This window comes from Balaenoptera musculus, chromosome 2, assembly GCF_009873245.2.
Source record: "Balaenoptera musculus isolate JJ_BM4_2016_0621 chromosome 2, mBalMus1.pri.v3, whole genome shotgun sequence".
Classification (NCBI taxonomy): domain Eukaryota; kingdom Metazoa; phylum Chordata; class Mammalia; order Artiodactyla; family Balaenopteridae; genus Balaenoptera; species Balaenoptera musculus.
The window spans coordinates 13,521,940-13,542,173 of record NC_045786.1 but is presented as its reverse complement, the minus strand read 5'-3'; the positions used below and the strand labels follow the sequence as shown (position 1 = coordinate 13,542,173).

The following is a 20,234-nucleotide window of genomic DNA, read 5'->3' as shown; positions in this document are numbered from 1 at the left end:
GTGTCAGTTGTTACTTCTCCTTTTTCATTTCTAATTCTATTGATTTGAGTCTTCTCCCTTTTTTTCTTGATGAGTCTGGCTAATGGTTTATCAATTTTGTTTACCTGCTCAAAGAACCAGCTTTTAGTTTTATTGAACTTTGCTATCATTTCCTTCCTTTCTTTTTCATTTATTTCTGATCTGATCTTTAAGATTTCTTTCCTTCTGCTAATTTTGGGGTTTTTTGTTCTTCTTTCTCTAATTGCTTTAGGTGTAAGGTTAGGTTGTTTATTTGAGATGTTTCTTGTTTCTTAAGGTCGGATTGTATTGCTATAAACTTCCCTCTTAGAACTGCTTTTGCTGCATCCATAGGTTTTGAGTCATCGTGTTTTCATTGTCACTTGTTTCTAGGTATTTTTTGATTTCCTCTTTGATTTCTTCAGTGATCCCTTGGTTACCCATATTTACTTTAAATTTCAACAGAGTTTTGGTTAAGAATTTATGGTCCCTTAACACTCCCTGCACCCCCAAAATCTCAACCCTGGAAAAGTCTTATTTTATATTAAACCATATCAATCATTCGTTCCTCAGTATGAATGAATGAATAGGCTTATTAGCTTCTTTCCAGAGAGTAATTTTTAATAGTAGGGAAAAGGTCAGGAAGGCACTGGCTCCTTAGGGAAGTAGGAAGGGTTGCACCATGTAAGAAAAGAAGGGCACAGATAAGTTATTTATGAGGTGTGAAAGAAGACGAGTTGAAATCAAACACCACAGTATAACAGAATGAGATAGAATATAGTGATGAAGAGGGCAGATTTTAGAGTCAGGCTGCCTGGATTAAGATCTCGGCTTTGCCATCTCACTAGCCATGTGACATTCAGCATTACTTCACTTTCCTATGGGCGAATTTTCTCACCCATCTAACGGGGATAATACGAGTACCTAACTCATAGAGCTGTTGGAAAGATTAAATGTGTTAATATATGGGAAACACTTAGAATAACATCTTGCACACAGTTAGGCCTTATATATGGTACCTATTTTTATTATTACTTCATCATTTTGCCAAGAACCTTATTCTCCACCACAAAGACAGGGTGAATTTTTCTGCTTCATAGTAAACCAAAACTCCTGCAGAATCCTGCATCTTCTCACTTACACAACTTCTCTTTACATGAACCCTGTTCACCTCAGTGCAAAAACCTTTTGCTGGACAATCCCTTCCTAGTGGTCCTAACAAATCTGAACATTTCTCTGCTAATGTTTCTTCCTTCTGCTGCAGCACAGAATTCCACTAAAAATTCCTTTTGGAAATACGCATTAGATTCAAAAACACACTTATCTGAGGATTGCAATGCACCCAATCACCTTAACCTACTCCATCTAATTCCAAGAGTTTTAACACATTCCCTAGTCTCACTCACTGTTTGTTCTAGGCAAAGAATCCTATCTCCCTTTTGCCCCATTTCTAAGCATTTATTTAAATGTTCCTCATGCTTTTTCTTTCCTTCATATCTTGTTTGTACTTGCAAATTATAATTACAATATGCCCACTCTAGAAAGCATTGCTTCTTTAATAAACCTACGATCTCAAATAATTCTACTGTACTCAACAAACTCTTTGTTCCAACCATCCTTCTGTAGAGTTTGGTGTCCCATACTTCAAGATGCACTGACAAACTGGAAGACTTTAAAAGGAAAGTGATCAAATGGTGAGGGGCCTTGAAACTATATACATATATATACACTCAGATTACTTTCTATTATAGGTTATTATAAGATATTGAATATAGTTCCCTGTGCTATATAGTAAATCCTTGTTGCATATCTACTTTATGTATAGTAGTTTATATCTGTTAACCTCATACTCCTAATTTATCCCTCCCCTCCTCCCTTTCCCCTTTGGTAACCGTACGTCTGTCTTCTGTGTCTGTGAATCTGGGCTTGAAACTGTATTTAAAAGGGAATGGAAATGAGAAGATTCCGGATAAGTTTTGATTTTGGATAAATACAAAAAAGAGCTTGCTGATAATTAAAATCACCTGAAAATGAAACAGACTGGCTTTGCAGGTAATATTCAAGAAAGACCAGGCCGGTGACAGGGGTGGGGGGTAGGGATTGGGGTGTCATGTATTCAAAAGAGGTTGAATAAGAGCAGTTGTTTGCAACCTTCCCCCCCCCCCATTCCTTAAGAGAAGCTAATTCATGTGAATACCACTGTTAAGTAGGGAAAATAAACACAAAATCTCATTTTGAGTCCAGAATAAGCCCCAGTTTACCTGCACAGGAAAGGATAAATTTCTTGTGGATAAACTTCTCATCCATCTTTGGAGACACTGCCTGGCACATAATAGATGCTTAATAAGTATTCAATGAGTGAATGAATGCTTAATCAATCAGGGCTCTGGACTGCCTAGGTTTAGCTGCATAATACTGTATTAAAACTACAGAGTTTACACTGTTCCAAACAGAGAGTTCTTATCCTCGAGGAGCTTATAATCCTTATGGATGGAACATGAGGAAAAGCTTTTACTCTAGAATCAACTCTCTTAATACTTAAAATTTCTTGGAGGGCTCAAAGCTTGTCTGCATAGACACCAAGCAGAGGACTGATTTTACATTATAGAACTATGACTTAAAGAATTTACATATTATGAGTGGTTCTTTATCTAATTGTAGAGCATGGGCTCCTGCACGAGAAGGTGTTTAAAAAGTAATATTTATTTATACTTATTTACTGAACCACTATTATACGTGTTGTACTTTGTTAGGATATATGGGGGTTACATGATAAGACTAGCAGTTGCCCTTGAAGCATATGTAAAAATATCTATGAATATCAACCAAAATAAGGAATATAAACTACATGAGAACAGGAATTTTGGTCTTTTTTAGAAAATTTTTTGTATTTCCAGAGCCTAAAAGAATACTTAGCACATAGTAAGCACTCAGTAAATATTTGCTTTGTAAAGCAACCATAATCTGATAAAAACTAATTTAAAAAATAGAGTAAAAAAAAAATTTGCTGAATGAATTATTGAAAGAGAGAGTGGTGCTCTCCCAACATTCTATTTGTTTCCCCACATTCCCTTATTCTCTTGAAATTAGGTGGGGTTATGGGACTAGTTCTGGATGGGCTGCGGTTAGAAATATCATGTCGTCATTTCCAACCCAACATCAAAAAACTTGTGCAATCCTCCAGCTCTCTACTCTTGCCACAGGGACCAAGGAAGCCACATGCTCCAGATGCGAACAGCTAGAAGATGGTGAAGACGTCATTATTCTGGGTCCCTAAATGGCTAGTTAGAGCAGAATGTCCCTTTTCCCACCAACCAGTGATAGATAAGTGGCATACACTGGAAAAAAATTTTTAAGTCACTGAAATTTCAGGATGATCTGTACCATAGTCTATCCTGATTAATACAAATAGTAAGTGCTATGAAGTTAGTACAGAGAATATACAATGGGAAATTTTCAGTTGGCCTGATCAAGAAAGGTTTCATAATGATGATGACAATTTAGCTAAGCCTTGAAGATGTAGTATTCCCAAGGTTAGTTAGCTACAAGATGGAAGTCATCCCTTATAAACCTTTCTTTTTAACTCTATTGACATAGTTTATCTAAGTGATAAAGATAACATGCTGAGCTGGCAGTGCTCGTCATGTTTTGGTTTTCTTTTACTTCTCCATATAAACCTTAAAATATTAAACAATCCAAAAAAAATCTTAGGAAAGAAAGGAATTGATTTAGAGTGGTACAAGCAGGGAAATAGTACCACCTGTCCTAATGGGAATAGGGAACATTTCTCTTTGACTGTGTGACAGCACAAATCTCTTGTTTGAAGCTTACATATAACCTTCAACACAGGAGAATATCGTTAAGTGCATTTCTGAAAATCTGCCCATAAATTCAATTGCTCTATATCAAATTTTGTTCTCCAACTGACTTATAATCTCAGAATTAGATATAATGTGTAATTACATATAATGTATAAAATTACAATGAAGAATACAGGAAAACTTTTAAATTTCATACTCTGAATAAGAGTAAATTTTCTTGTACAGAATGATAATAACACTAAATTCACAAGAAGTAATAAAAATAAAGAAGAAAACAAGAAGCTCAGCTTTCCTCTGCCTGAGTCAGTAGTATTCAAAGAGATGGAAGGCCCAAAGCAACTTTTCCCATTTGTGCTAAGAGACAGAAGACACCACAGAAGTCATCTATTCAGCCCCAACTCAAGGCAAGAATCCTTCTACAACTTTTATAACAATTACAGTCTGCCTCAATATTCGTATAGAGAATGTAAGATCAGACAGCTTATTCACTCACCATAACATATCTAGCTTATTATCCAGCTGTTGAAAAAATTTATTCTTTCTTAGCTTTTATATTTCTTATATTTTAAATTTATTTTTGTCTGCTTTAAGTTTCATTTCTACCATTGACTAGTAGTGTCACTTTGGGCAAATTGTCTCACCAATCTGAGTCTTAAACTTATTTTTCATCTACAAAATATGGAACTGATGAGACTATGCATCTCTAACATCCTACCTAACTAACATTTTGTGATTTTAAAATCTTTTCTACAAAACTCTATATTCTGCCTTCGGACCTCCGCATAATTGCATCTTATGGCCTCCTTTCAGAGGGTAGAAGGAATGGAATCTTTGTTATGTTGTGAGGCCTTTCCAGTTTTCCTGTATCCCTTTGTCCTTCCGTAGCAGTAGAGTTTCAGCCTTATAAAAATTCAGACGAGTTTTTCCAACCTTTTTCATTTGTTTACGTATTCCCTATGTAAAGTATGTTTGTATGCAAAATTTTTCAAAAAGTTATGTGAGTACTGAAAGTAAGCTTCCTCATCCCTTGGAAAATCTGTGTTTAACTCTGAGTAGAAGGGCAGGCAACTGAGCTGGCTACAAATGCCTCCTAGCCTTTTAGAAGCTTTTCTCCCTGCTAATTAGCTGTGAATGTTTTGTTTATTTGGTTTCTGTCCCAGCAAGCAGAAGCAAAGGGGCTAGAAATGAAGGGCCCTGACTGTAGAGAGGGTGACCTCCAGGCTTGTCCACAGTTGTAGTTTCCATGGAAGAAGCTTCTTGGGAGGGAGGATGCCTCCACTTATAAATAGTTGTATAAAGTACAGTATTCCATTTACTCTCTTAGGCAACGTTTATTTTAATTTTTTAAGGTAAAAGTCATAGCACTACAGAAAAGATTACTCTATTTTCTCAGCCACTGCTCCTCAGCAACCTATAAATCCTGATAGGGTGGAGATATGCATGCTGGAAATTTCCTACAATAATTTCTAGTCTAACTGTGTTCATATTAGATCAGCTTGGTAGTGAGAAAAGATGGGACTGGGACTTAACAATGAGAAAGATTAACAATCTTAGGCAATGCACACATAAAGGAGTTGTACATTTTATAAATTACCTTACTGAGAAATGTAACATAGCAGGTAGAGAGAAATTTAAATGGTGAGTTCATAGAAAATCAAACAAACTATCAAGCAAATAAATTCTGAATACTGAAGACCTTTTTCATCTCAGAAAATGTAGAGAACTATGAACTATGATTTCGGTTGGTAATCACTTGGGATATTTGGTACTTACTGATTTTGTATGAGAAATCAGTGGTGTTAAGGACCTAAATTATCATGGGCCCAAATAAATGAAGCTCCAACACAAACAGGCAGTGACAAAAATAAGATAAGTTATAAGAGTTAAAATGAAAATATGCACATAGCATTGGTTATATTTCATCAATTGTTTGCTACCCTCATGGCTGTGAATATGTTTCAGAACATATACGGTCAATTAAAAAATATCCAAGAAGGGCATTTTGGAGGTCAGAAAAATTTCTTGGGGTTATAGGCTGAATATAGTCAACATGGAAGACTGGATTAGTCAGATTCCAAGAGATTGTGTACTCCCTTCAAACTATCGTGAAAAAAGAAACACTGGTAAGATATGAAAGTGTCACTAGGGCTATACTTTTAATGTTAAAATTAACTTCTAGCCTCAAAGCACACTATGCCCCTCCTGATATAGGCCAAGTTCCTTGTTATATTCTAATTCACATTCCATGTCTTCAGTTGATCATTCCACCTGCCGTTTTCGCTGTCTAAACACATTCTTCTCAAGTTTCCCAAGCTTCTCTACACACGGTCATGCATTTTACTCCTCTCTAAAGTTCTCTCATCTCTCTATGGACACATCAATTTACAAACGCTCTCCACATTCTTCTTCTATGGTTTCTCATTTGACTTTTTACTTCTCTGCCTATGTGGGTACATGAATGATATAGGGACATACATTTTGCTAAATATAGTAATATCCATACATCTTTCCCTTCAATATTTTCCAGTCTAGGAAATGTTTGTTATTAACTTAACATCAAATATTTTACACATATCAAGTATAATCGTTTTCAGTTACTGGCCTCATTCTTCTAATCTTCCAAATATTATAATTCTTTCAATATATTTTTCAGAACAAAGGAAAGGAACAAAACCCAGTGCTGGAGGTAATAAAGACCTTCTCAAAAAGCAAGGGGAGCTATCAAAGAAGTACTTCTACCTCTGCCCTGCTTGATCACAGAACCACTTTGAGTATTTTCTGCCCACTATGTACTTTAACTTTCTCATTCCTAACAATGTATACGTATCTTTGACAGACATGTGCGATGGAAACACTCTGCTGTCTCAATGTCCTTTAACAGATTTGTCAGATTTATCTATTGGAGTATAAATTCCTAAATGGCTATATTCAGAGTCTGGAGACCTGGGATATAGTCTTAGATGATAGCAATGGGCTATGTGGAATTTTCTTTTTTCTTCTTTTTTAAAAAGCAGTTGTACAATGTTTTCCTCAGGTTTCTTCCAGTCCTAACACGTATGATTACATGGGAGTTACTGTATCTATCAAATTATTTTTGTACACAAACTAGTACACAGAGTGGGTACTTCACTGTCAAGTGTCTATTCATCTTTCAAGACTCAATTCAAGTGGCTCCTCTTTTCAGTTTTCCTTGGTTATCCTAAATAGAGACAACCTTGCTTCTCTGAACATCTACAGAAGTCATTGTTTATACTACATATATGAAGCTTATATACCATATTGTGTCCCAATTATTTTAATTCATGTGATATAACCTCTACCTGACTGTAAGGTCCAAGAAAGCATATTCATCTCTATAGCCTCTTGTTCTGATACTGTGTTTAATAAATTTTTATTGAACCTGCTAAACTGTTTTTCTAAAAATATAACCAGAAGAAGTTTTATACATCAAATAACTACGATATAACTATTCTCATCTGTAATTTTTTTGGGAAAGGGATAGAAAAGAATTTAGGTAAAGTAAGTAGGCAACAAGGAATTTTCTTAGGGATTTTAGATACTAAGTAATAAACAGTGAACTTAGGAGCATAAGCTGAACCAGAACTGCCACTTTTTCAAATCCTACTGGATAACCAACATATATGCATGTGAAGTGTAATAAAGGAATGGGTATTTAGAGGAAGAGTGGGAGGAAAACAGCTGAAGATGAAGAGCTGTTGATATGACAAGGACAAAATTTGGGTACCAGTTCTGCTAGTGTGAGGCCATTTGCTGGAAGTCTCTGAATCTCCCACTTTTAGCTTGGATACTCCATCTTATCCAACAGCTGTCTGCTTACACAGAATATCTGCAGCTCAGTTTTAATGAACTTTCCATGAAATTCAAGGGATTCACACACGGAAGTAAAACTCCCTTAACTGATACCTATTTAACTAACTGTATGCTTATATGAGCTGGTTGTATTAGCTCTTAAACCTATTTGTGTCAGTGATACATGTTACTGTAATTATACGATTCAATTAAATATTATATTAAAAAGATGAAAACTGAGTAGAAAATGACAGTTGTTTCTATGAAAACCAAGTGGATGCTTTGGAAAGCTCAATGAAAGAGTTGCTAAAAATGCTGTTAACTAGATGTAAATAAGTCGATGATGAAAGACTGAGTGACGGATATCATACAAATCTCTAAGGCTTACACAACTACATTGCTTCACAAGAGTATGATTTAACTCTTCTTTAGAGAAATCAACTGGAAATTTGTCCTTAAAGAAACCAAGATGATAGGTATGGTTTACGCAAGAAAAAGGACTCCTACTTAAAAATAAAACAGTGGCCTTGTATCACAAGAGTGGTGAAGAAAATGTTGAAGGTCATGTGTATCATTTTTTTATATTGAGGGCTCTAGTAGGGCTCTTTTATCACCACTATGCCAGTTACTAATCCAGACTGCTTCGGGTAAAAAGGGCTTCCTCTAAATTTCATAAATACCTTATTTAAGAAGATCTCATAGAAGTGTCACATGAAAATTTCAGTGTTGTAGATAAGGCATATGTATTCACATTACACGATTTTATGAATGATAAATTAATACAAAGGTCAAAGCAGATAAAAAAAAGCAGACAATCTAATCTTAATAGCAACTATTCAGTATTGCTTTGCTGATGCTTATGAAAGTATAAGCTATATGTTTATCAACCTAAAATACTTTCACTATTACAATTTGTATCAGAGTCTACTATATTACATTATTTTGTTAGTGAACATGAGAAAAACTTTAAACTTCAAACTGATTCAACAGTTTAAGAAAGTTTCTGAAGAGGCTAAAACGTTTTTATAAAATTTCTTATTTTTGTAAGCTTTCTACAAATTTGTGATGAGGCAAAACAATAACATGTAAATCTAAGCCATCTTAATATATTGATTCTGTTTTTGCAAATTACTCCACGCTAACCAAGAAATATGTTAATTTTACCAAGTAAACTTTGTTTCAAATGACTTAGATTAAAATTACAAAGAAGTGTTTCAGACTGACATTTTATGTGATATTTTATTTATACTGCCTCATGACTATACTTTTAAATTCATCTACATTCTGGTTTGCCTATTGCACAGATTCTAAAGCCGGCAAAAAATAATCATTCTTTAAAAAATATAGGAAATCATGTCCTAAAATATTTTTCTGTCACATCTTCTCATAAATATACCAGTATGATAAATATACTTTCCCCTCTCTCTTATTAACTCTTACATACATAGCATACAAGGATTGTGGATTTTTATTCAAATAAACACAACATAAAACTTCAAATAAACAACTTAAAAACAAAAGCTTTTAAATTACCAAAATACTTCAATTGTCTCTATTAACTATAAACAAAATATATGATTCTGTAAGCAATAACTGTTAAGATAAACTATTTTGACAAAAGAACTGGTAAATAATTTCTCAAAGGCTAGAAAGAAACACACTAGTAATTTTTAGTTCATTTTCCCTTCAAATATAAAATTTTCATTATTAGAGGAAAAAGAGGAATAAAGTACAGAAGTTGGAGTCATTCACTTCCTTAAACAATTAGGAAAAACAGCTGTTACATGAAAAAGAGCGAGTAAAATTAAACAAATTATCTGTCTCTCTTGCTCTTTGTATTTTCTGAAATGAAACATTTCTTCCAAAATTACAACTTCAAAGAATCTCAAAATTTGTACACCAAAACTATTATATATTCTTTCAAATATTCTGTTTATGTGTTGGAAATCTTCTAACCAGATACAACAATTAAAATTAGCAAAGCAATAATAGAATATGTGTTGGTATGCTAAATATAAAAAAATAAGAAATTGCCACATAAATATGATATGTACATTCTATTGTTAGAGGAAGACTGACTAGCAACAGAAACTTTGATTACCAGTTTAAGACAAAATATCTTGACTCCTCTTAAAGTTGCAAATAAAATGGAAAGCTATATATATTTTTGCTTAATTATACCAATGCTTATGTAAAGTGTTTTTTTTTTCACACTATGTACTTAATTAAATGCTATTAAAATATGGTGACAAGCTATTTGAGCTCTGTTCTTTTTTACTGGATATGCCTTAAATGATTAAATTTTTATTGCTTTTATATCTGTCCTAAAGATAGTATTGCTGCAGCCACGTAGCACAGGGAGATCAGCTCGCTGCTTTGTGACCACCTAGAGGGGTGGGATAGGGAGGGTGGGACGGAGACACAAGAGGGAGGAGATATGAGGATATGTGTATATGTATAGCTGATTCACTTTGTTATAAAGCAGAAACTAACACACCAATGGAAAGCAATTATACTCCAATAAAGATGTTAAAAAAAAATGAAGTAAAAATTATAAAACTGAAACCATAAAAAAAAAAATAATTTATCAGAAAGAAGATGTGACACATATATACAATGGAATATTACTCAGCCATAAAGAGAAATGAAATTGAATTATTTGTAGTGAGGTGGATGGATCTAGAGTCTCTCATACAGAGTGAAGTAAGTCAGAAAGAGAAAAACAAATACCGTATGCTAACACATATATATGGAATCTAAAAAAAAAAAAAAAGGTTCTCATGAACCTAGGGGCAGGACAGGAATAAAGATGCAGATGTAGAGAATGGACTTGAGGACATGGGGAGGGGGAAGGGTAAGCTGGGACGAAGTGAGAGAGTAGCACTGACATATATACATTACCAAATGTAAAATAGATAACTAGTGGGAAGCAGCTGCATCCCACGGGGAGATCAGCTCGATGCTTTGTGACCACCTAGAGGGCTGGGATAGGGAGGGTGAGAGAGAGATGCAAGAGGGAGGGGATATGGGGATATATGTATACATATAGCTGATTCACTTTGTTATACAGCAGAAACTAACACAACATTGTAAAGCAATTATACTCCAATAAAGATGTTAAAAAAAAAAGATAGTATTGCTTTTTTTCCTTTTTTTAGTGTCTTGGAATTCTAAGGTGTTATAAAAGCAGTTTAAGAGATAGTTATAGGAATAGATACCTAAATAAATTTTAGAACTATTCTAAATTAGGTTTATACTTATACTATTCATTCAATCAGCATTAGGAAGCATCTACTGTATATTCAGCATTCAGATAGCAGGCATAAATTATTTTATGAATAATTAAAGTGAAAGCATCTAATATTATAAGAAAGAGGTACATTTTACCTGGATTAGATGAGGCAATGCTTTTAGTGTAAGGCAAAACCAAATTCCCAGCTTGCAGGGGAGCAAATCATGCCATTGTGGTTTCACCAGTAATCTAAAGGGAAAACAAAAAGCAAAAATATAGAAGCAAAATATAGAAAGAAAGCTGACAGATAAAATATTTTTATAATAATCATGAATTCTGTTTTGAATGGCTATTTCAACAAAGGAAGAAGTTTTTCAATGAAATATTTATGACAGTTATCACTTAATCTGACATATTTTATCATAAAATATATTAGTACAGCAAATGCAATTATGTATAATAAGTAAGAGAATCTAGGCTAAGATTTTGGGGAAGGGGACTTGTAATCAAGTTATAAAGATAAAGAAACAAAAGCCCTGTTTCTAACCTGGACTTTTCATCAGTTTGGCAAAATGAATTCTTAGACCTTATGATTACTTCAGCGGTAAAAGACTAAACATCATCAGAGTGTCCCCAAGTGCTGACAAGCAGATATGAAGACTGTAGCATAAACAAACCAATACATAAAAATTAATGTCATTTGCAGTTCACTGAAGCATTACTCACTGATGTCATCAGAACAGAAGACAGGCAGAATAGTCTCTGATCTCCATCTCACATTGATCCAGTTCCTGCCCTGCTGTGTGAACTATTTAAACCCTTTATTTCTTCCTATGAATCAATAGAAGAAATGGTGGTATCTCTTTGAGTGTGCTGCATATCACTGTCTCTCTACATACTGTCACTCCTGAGCTAAACTCTACAGTGATAGACTCTTCTAGTAATACTCTGTTTCTAAAGTTCAGTACAAAATTTTCAAACAACAAGAATTCAGGGGTTTAATTATTTAAGTATATATGAACACTTTACAAAGGGAAAAACCTGTAGAACTTTTGCTTAAGATTAGAATGTGTTTCATAAACTATGGCACATTATTAGTCTTTTATAAACTGAATACAGATGTAAATGTTAGCATATCTGAAACGGATATACATATGAAGTTGAATCACGTTACAGACATATTTTAAAACAATTTTGAATTATAAAATGTTTTTATATGCTCCCACCTTTCATTTTTTTCTGAAGCACCAAGTTTTGATACATCCACAGTCTTCCCGCCTGTCTTTTTTTTCTTTTCTCTCTTTTTTCTACTAAGCAGTTCATCCTTAATGTGGAAAAAATTATGGTTACAGGTTATCATTAACATGTACTCTTCAAATGTTATCAAGAGTCTTCTGTGAAGGGTAAACATTATAGAAGAACATTTATGCAAATGTATGTAGGGTCCAACATGATTAAGTAAAATCATCAATCTTTAACAATAACTGTTGCCATGGTAACCAGTCCTTAAACACACATGAAGTTCAGCACTGTCAGTCATGTGTATCTCCATAGCAATCAAAGTTTTCTAAGAAGAGAAGGCATTCAACTTACTTTTTCTCATTCATCCAACTTTAATAATGTCACTTCAAAAAGAATGAGTAAACAGATGCTAATTCATGATTACTGATAAATATGTTTATCTTTAGCGTATAAATAAAAGCCCATAGCAGAATACACTATGTAGTAGTATATTAGGCTAAGAAAAATGTAATATTTTTTTAACCAACTGATCTCTGAAATTATAAAATTATACTCATTTCAAGCTTTACTGAGTTAAAAGCTTTTAAAATAATCATTCTTTATATAAGGGCCTGCGACACAAAAATTTCTAAAATCATTTTACATAAAAAATATGTATATCTGGAAGGTGACAATTAAGAAAACATAGCTCTACCTTCTAATTTTCAGCTAGATATTTGAGCCTTCACAAAATTTTGCAACAAACTCAAATGCCACATTTTAAAAAAGAAACATATTTTCTTCTTATGTCATGGATTCTTGAAATAGAAACATATCAAATACTAAATGCTGAGTACAAAAAATATTAGAATAAGGAGTATATACAGAAAAGTTGAAATTTTTATCAGTTGAAAAAATAAATGTCTGAAATTCCATGTAAAATTAAGGAGGCTAGATCATTTGATTTATTACCAATACTTACCAGTTGTTTTTCCAGGTAGATTGACCAAACCACAGCATAATGACCCACTGTGAGAATAATGAACAAAAGTAATGCCAGCTCAGCATTGCTCATTTTTCTCACCCGCCTGTAGTAGAATACAGGCTGTCGCCAATCTGGAAGTCCATTGATCAGAATATCATCATACCTACAGCAGCAAATATAACAGATTTTCATAGGGAGTTTAAAATAAAAACAAAAAACTTTATTTGTACTTATATGTAAAAAGAGGAAAGAGAAAAGAATTTCTCCAGAAGAGATAACATTTATATAGATTATCGGCATTACAATGGCCTATAAATCAAAACACTGTATCCAATCACAGACAGCCTTCAAAAAGGCACACAGAGATCTGCTGTGGATCCCAGACCCTGTGTGCTTAAACCCCCGTGATGTGACTCCTGTAATGGCAGCTAGGCTGAAGGAGCCACAGAGGCTACCTCTCTCCACTGCAGGCTGCAGAGGGGCCCCGCCATGAAAGTCAGCAACAAGAGGAGGCTCTCAATGGGAGAAAATCAAGATAAGAGCTCTATCTGCTACCATGAATTATATATTAATGGAATCAAAATCAGGATAAATTTTCTAGTCAGTGCTTTTATTTCCACCCCTTTACAAGGGTTCAAGGTTGAAATATTTATCATTTTATCAAAGCTTCTTAATGACATAAAGAGCCTATAAAATGAGCACTTTTTAATTTTATGTTGGTCACATTCCTTTAGAGAATAAAAAATTCCCAAATTAGGAGATGTGGAAACAACCAATTTCTTGATAAAACTGTTTATTTGTAAACATTTAAGTGGCAATTTCCTCATTTTTTGGCTTTGCTGAAAGGGAAGAACATAACAAATAACAGCTTTCCTAGTAATGCATTTTAAATCTGCTTTCTTTAGAATGAAATTTCAACTGAATTTAAATTTACCCGTCAGACAGTTATTGAGGCAAATATTTTTAAGGTTAAAAATCAGGAATAACATTTATGAGTGTAAAACTCAAAATGGTCACACACAAACAATGTTCAAAACACACAACCTGTTAATCTTAGTTCAACACAACTCATTAAATATTCTAATCACACTATTTCCAGAATTAAATCTTCACTGAAAGGCCTAATTTGGTGCAACACATTGACCAAAATATTTTAATTAAAAATATTCTGAGTTAGTCGCAGGCCTAATTACAGGAATAGAAATAGGGCCTATATTGTCAGGCAGGTCAGTAGAACTCAGTAGTAGGTTTTTCTCAAGTAAATTGACCGATCTAGGAATAATAGCGCAGCTGCTAAACTGCCAGTCTTGACATGTAAATCAATTTAAATGCAACAACTGCAGTAGCTACTTTGATAGTTATTAAATTGATACCTTGGAGATATGCTTAAAAAAATAAAGCAGAGGATTTATTACAGGCAACTTCTTTTTTCGGTACAAAAAATATTGGTTATAAATTCGAAATATATTTTATCAGGCTATCTAGAAAACGTGACTTTTAGGATCAACTTAGATTATTAATAATAATGGCAGATCAGAATAACCAATGTTCAAAGCAAAGGACATTAGTGGTACTAAACTCTTAAAGGCAGGCAAACTGTGTAGTATACAAGAATCTGCTAATTAAAATATGGTTGTGCAGTAGCTGGGCCTAAGTTTGATGTTAAATATTCTTTTTCAATATTTACATAGCAATTCTTGAACACTAATATCAAGACATAATAACACGATTTCATCAAAAGTTATCATTCCTGTCCTCGAAAATTTATCTTTAAATCTATTTCTGTAAAAACTGACTCATTTTAGATAAGAAATGGATTGGCAAAAACGTTTCAAGTGGTATAATGCAAGATTACAACATTTGAATGAAGTCCAATGAATGAAGTGCTGAATTTATTCTGAATCTACATTCTACTTCAGATTTGTTGAGGAAAACAGGTGGAATATAAAAATAATTATTTTCAGCTAATCTCTCCCATGAAATAACTTCAAGTAAAAAGTGTGGCTATTAATAAAGAACATCTAAGAAAGTGGCAACAATTCCCTAAGAGCATTGCTAAGTGTTAAATTTGTTTTAGATCTAAACTGTACTGGAAGAAAACCCAGCTGAGCTCATAGCTGCGAATCTCGTATCAAATATTTTATCACCATCATCTTTGAAATGCTATGTGTCTGTTAATAGCTACTATTTTCTACCCCACATATAAATTGTTAGTGCACAGCTAAATTCAAGATAGCAAAACCTTATGCACTGAACACATTAAACAAAACTAGATATTTACTAGGCTACGTCTGCCACTCTGAACAACAGTCTCCAAGGATTAAGCTTAGAATCAATGCTCTATTGATTTTACTATCAATGAACATTATGGCTCACACGACTGGCCATTTTAAGGGAAGATAGCTTCTATTATAGTTCACTTTTTAGAATATATGCTGTTAAAAGATAAATCACTGCTTTCCTGAAACACTGAAAAAATAAAGATATTTCTTAAAATATACACAGACATTATATTCATAAGTTATTTAAGAAAAAAATGTTGTGTTGACAACACATAAAATTTAAAACATCACTGTTATGCCTTTTCTATATTTAACACATAACACTGTTAAAATAATTAAGCTCATACAAACTGCTCTTAACAATTTGTTAAAATCAGATTAAGAATGTACACATGTATGAATATTATAAGAAAATACAAAAGTAAATCTCTATGATGAAAATATCACTAATGTAAAAAATCATATGGAACTATTAATTAGAAATTAAAACATTGATCAATTCTACATCTGGCCTAATACATGTTTACATCATTTGATTTTCTTAAAATGCACATGATGAACATAATAATGGTTACATAATTATGTGAGTTCCATTCTATAGTCTGCAATTCATCAAATATTTTTAGCCTAATACAAACATTGGCAAGTAAATCTAAAAATGTTTAAATTACCAGAAGAAAAAAAAGTATGTAAATTAAAAATATTATTAGCATGCTTTGAAGAATAAAATAGTAACTATGAAATTAAAATAGAAAACATGTATATTATGAAAATGAATATTGAAATAATTCTAGCATTTGCCTAAATTGTGAATCTCCCATTGTAAAAAGTTAGAATTTTTAGCTTAAAAGAGTAACAACAACATCTATTTAGGTCACATATTGAAACTTAAGAATAAAAATTAATTGTACAAAGATCATAAACAGGAAACAAGCTTTAATTAATTGATCTTACTCTCCTTTATAAAATGTATATATGTGCCAAAAATTGTGGTACACAGCACTTTATATATTGTATATAATACGTGTCTTATAATATCTCCTAATTAGGGAAGGTACTAAGAAAGATTTCTTATTCTCAGGTTAATGTTTATTTTTATTCAAACACACCTGTAATCAAATTTACAATAAGGAGGTAATGGATTTGTAAAAGTTTCGCAGATTAAAGCTGAGAAAACTATACTTTTCACTGGATTTGTAAATAAAATGTGACTTTACTTAGTAAACTAAAAAAATACATTGAACTTTTACAAATATAGTACCATAAAATAGACAAAAAAATTTTAAGTTGCACAAGAGGGTTAGCAAAAGAATACTGGTAAAATTTTAAAATAGATTTTAAATAAAAGTAAATATACTAATATTACTAAAGCACAATCTAGTGTATATATGTAGTGATTAGGATCTACTCAGTACTTTATTCCAGCTAACACTCAGGGCACTTGGATAGAAATTTATGTCAGAACATAGCTGAGCTGCTATTTCCTAAAATAAGCAAGTTACCTACGGAGTTCAGAAGACTTCTATATTAATCTCCCTTACACGAACCAGGAAAACTTTTTTCATGCTATAGTCTATGGCTTTGGGAGGAAAAAAAAGCTTAAAAGTTTATTCACAATTATACTCCTAGGAATCTACCTGAGAGAAATGAAAAATATCCATTCACACAGACTTGTGTGTGATAATTCACAGCAGCGTTGTTCATCATAGCCAAAAAGTGGAGACGACCTCAATGTCTATCAGTTGGTGAATGGATAAACAAAAGTGGAATGTGGAATACTATTCAGCAATAAAAAAGAATGAACTACTGGTATATGCTACAATATGGATGTACCTCAAAAACATTTTGATAATAGAAAGAAGTCAGATGCAAAAGACTACATATTAGATGATTTCATTAATATGAAGTGTCCAGAAAAAACCACATTTATAGACACATAAAGGAGATCAGTGATTGCCTGGGGCTGGGATCAGAATGGGAAACGCCTGCAAATGGACTTGAGGGAATGTTTTGAGGTGACAGAAATGGTCTAACACTGGTTGTGGTTTGCACAACTCTGTAACTTTACTGAAAATCATGGAATTGTACACTTAAAATAGGTATTTTTACTAAAAATCATGGAATTGTACACTTAAAATAGGTAACTTTTATGGTATGCAAATTACACCTAAATAAGGCTGTTTAAAAAAATAAAATTTGCCTATTCCTTAAAAAAAAAAAAAAAGTTACCCAGTTTGTTATTTTATCTATTTCAATGCTATTCCCTTTTCTACCAAAATTTTTAAAATGCACCTGATTTCAGTGAAAATACAATTATTTGTAAGGGAACTAAATAGATAAAAATGTCTATGACAATTTTCCAAATTACAAATTCCTGGAAGGTTACACATTACTTATTTAATGAATATTTATAATAAATAATTGTGATACCAAAGAGCATTTTTAAATATCAGTATAAGACAATCTTCTTTCAAAAGATAAAACAAGGAATTATAAACATTAGATAATTGTCTGTAGAGGTGCATTTCTCCTATATGTTTAAATACTCATAGGTCACCCGGCCTCAGGCGCAAGCTTTAGAGGAATGATTCTCAGCTTGATTAGCTAAGACTTTTGCCTCAAGGAAAACCAGTTACCAAAGAGTTACTTGTGCCTCAAGGGGTATAAATACTACAGCTGTTTGTGTAACTGTCAGATCCATTTTTTTCTACTAACACTCTACAATAAATGCAAAGGGAACTAATCCTAAAAAGAAAATGTTAGATGAGTCTATGTTAATGAAGAAACAATTTTTACATGAGAAGTGATTTGTTCTGAAAAGATATAAATAATTTCGGTAATTGGAAGAAATTGTTACAAAGTTTACTGACTTTTAAAATAACAACAAACAAAAAGGCAAAATCTGATGCCAAAGATGTAGAGAGACTAAATAAAGCTATCTTTACAGACACGTTCTTGATGTGTGAAACAAAACTAGGGGCTCAGTGAGAGAAACCAACTAGAAAATATGCACAGAATGACCAACACTTCTTTCAACACACTCGTAGGACTCTTTCAACACTATGGATTATCTCAAACCAGAGGAATGTCTGCTATGGTATCTGGACCAATGCCAGCCCCTTATTATAAAGCAAAGAACTCTTCAAGAGAATATCCTGAGTCCTTGCTTTGCAATCTGACAAACTGAGGTATTCAAATTAAAGAGTTAAGATGAGAACCAAGAGTGGTAGCTGACATTGTAGGATACAGAATAATTCCAGGTAATACATTTGAAGAAAGATTCAGAAGGTCACATTGCATACTTTTTTGGATTATCTTTAAGATATATTAGCCTCCATAGAGAGATACAGATATTTAGGCTGGCTTTAGCCTAAAATCTCAAATACCTACTTTTTTTCTTTAAAGGTACTCTTACTGTAAAGCACTATTTTCAAACTACAGATTGTAGCTCACTAGTATCTCCTGAAATCAACTTAGTGGACCACAATCAGCATTGTTTTTAAAAAGAAAGAAGACTGGTCTAGACTAGCCTAGAATAGAAAACATCAGTCTGTTTCACACACAATAAGAAGTGTTTTGTCAAATTTTTGTTTCAGTTGTGTCTGTGTGTATGTGTGTGTGTGTGTGTGTGTGTGTGTGTGTGTGTGTCCTGAGGCATGATGCAAAATGTATTTCTTACCGTGGGTCTGACTTAAAAAAACTCTGAAACCGGTCACAGTAGTGTCTACCTTCCACACATTCGGAAGAACAGAGGAAGGGGGTCTCTCTGCAATCTCCTCTTAAGTCACTAGCATATAAACCACTGTATAAATACATTACTACTCTGCTGAAAGAGGCCCAGAGAAGTCTCAGAGTGAGGTAGCTGCCTCTTCTCTGACGTTCGACCCTAAACACAGAATCACTGGAGCAGAGGAAGGGAAGGGATGGAGGCCAAAGAAATAGGAGAAAGAAGCAAATATTTTTCTTCTACTCCTATCTTCTACAGACTTATACAAGTCTGTTCTCTCACTCACAAATTGGCTTTATTATTTTGAGGATGAGGAAACACCAAGAAATGGTAATAACTTGAATATCATTAATCGCCTAATTGCAAAACATTTAAGAAATAGAGGGGGGGAAAAAGCCCCCCAAGCGCAGATAGGAGCAATTACTCATATATCAAAAATGAATAGGCATTTGTTTGAAGTCAAGTGGAATTTTATTTCCCAGAGCATAGATACTCACGTTAAAAATATTAGCTAATGAAGCCATGATCCTGAAGTCTATAAGTACTGAATCAACCTAGTCAATATTTTCAATAGAAATTAACTCTCCTATAAACATACATTTTAAAAACAATGCACATCTTGAAAGGAACGAAAATAAAATACTAACATAATAAAATGTTTAACGAGACAATTCTCTCCTTTATAAACTGAGACATCAAAGTATAACATCTTAATTCAAAAGCAGATGAACACTCACCTCTGCCTTCGTTCATCATCCTTTAAAACTTCATAAATGGCCACCAACTAAAACAGAAGCATTACTTTAAAAATAATCTCAACTATAGGAAATCACTTAGGGAGACGAACACACTATAATTCACATGCAAAAACCCCACGTACTCATATATACAATGAACAGATAAAATCTTAATTATAAGTAACATTTTACGGTTTTGGTAGCACCTTAAGAGGTTAAAAAAGGCTTGATACCAAAATAAATCTTTTTGAAAGATGCAAAACTAATAATTATCTTAACATGTGATTTTTAAAAGCAAAAACTGTAATTTAGACAAGAAAATTATGACAATTATGACCCCAGGAATTTAGAGATTCTAATATAAAAAAATGTTGGTAAAAGCATATTTTGTAAAAAAACTGAATAAATACGTATACATTATA

The 20,234-nt window shown here is 33.1% G+C and overlaps 1 protein-coding gene across 1 annotated transcript in view; it reads right to left on the bottom strand.

Annotated features, from left to right (window-relative positions):
* Positions 1–20,234, bottom strand: part of DNAJC1 (DnaJ heat shock protein family (Hsp40) member C1) — a 196,804-nt gene that overhangs the window by 102,513 nt on the left and 74,057 nt on the right. The window contains exons 3-6 of the mRNA XM_036842228.1: positions 19,813–19,859; positions 13,064–13,229; positions 12,087–12,184; positions 11,016–11,109 (exon numbers count right to left, since the gene is read on the bottom strand). Of these exons, the coding sequence (XP_036698123.1) occupies positions 11,016–11,109; positions 12,087–12,184; positions 13,064–13,229; positions 19,813–19,859 (405 nt within the window). The remainder of the gene's footprint in view (positions 1–11,015; positions 11,110–12,086; positions 12,185–13,063; positions 13,230–19,812; positions 19,860–20,234) is intronic.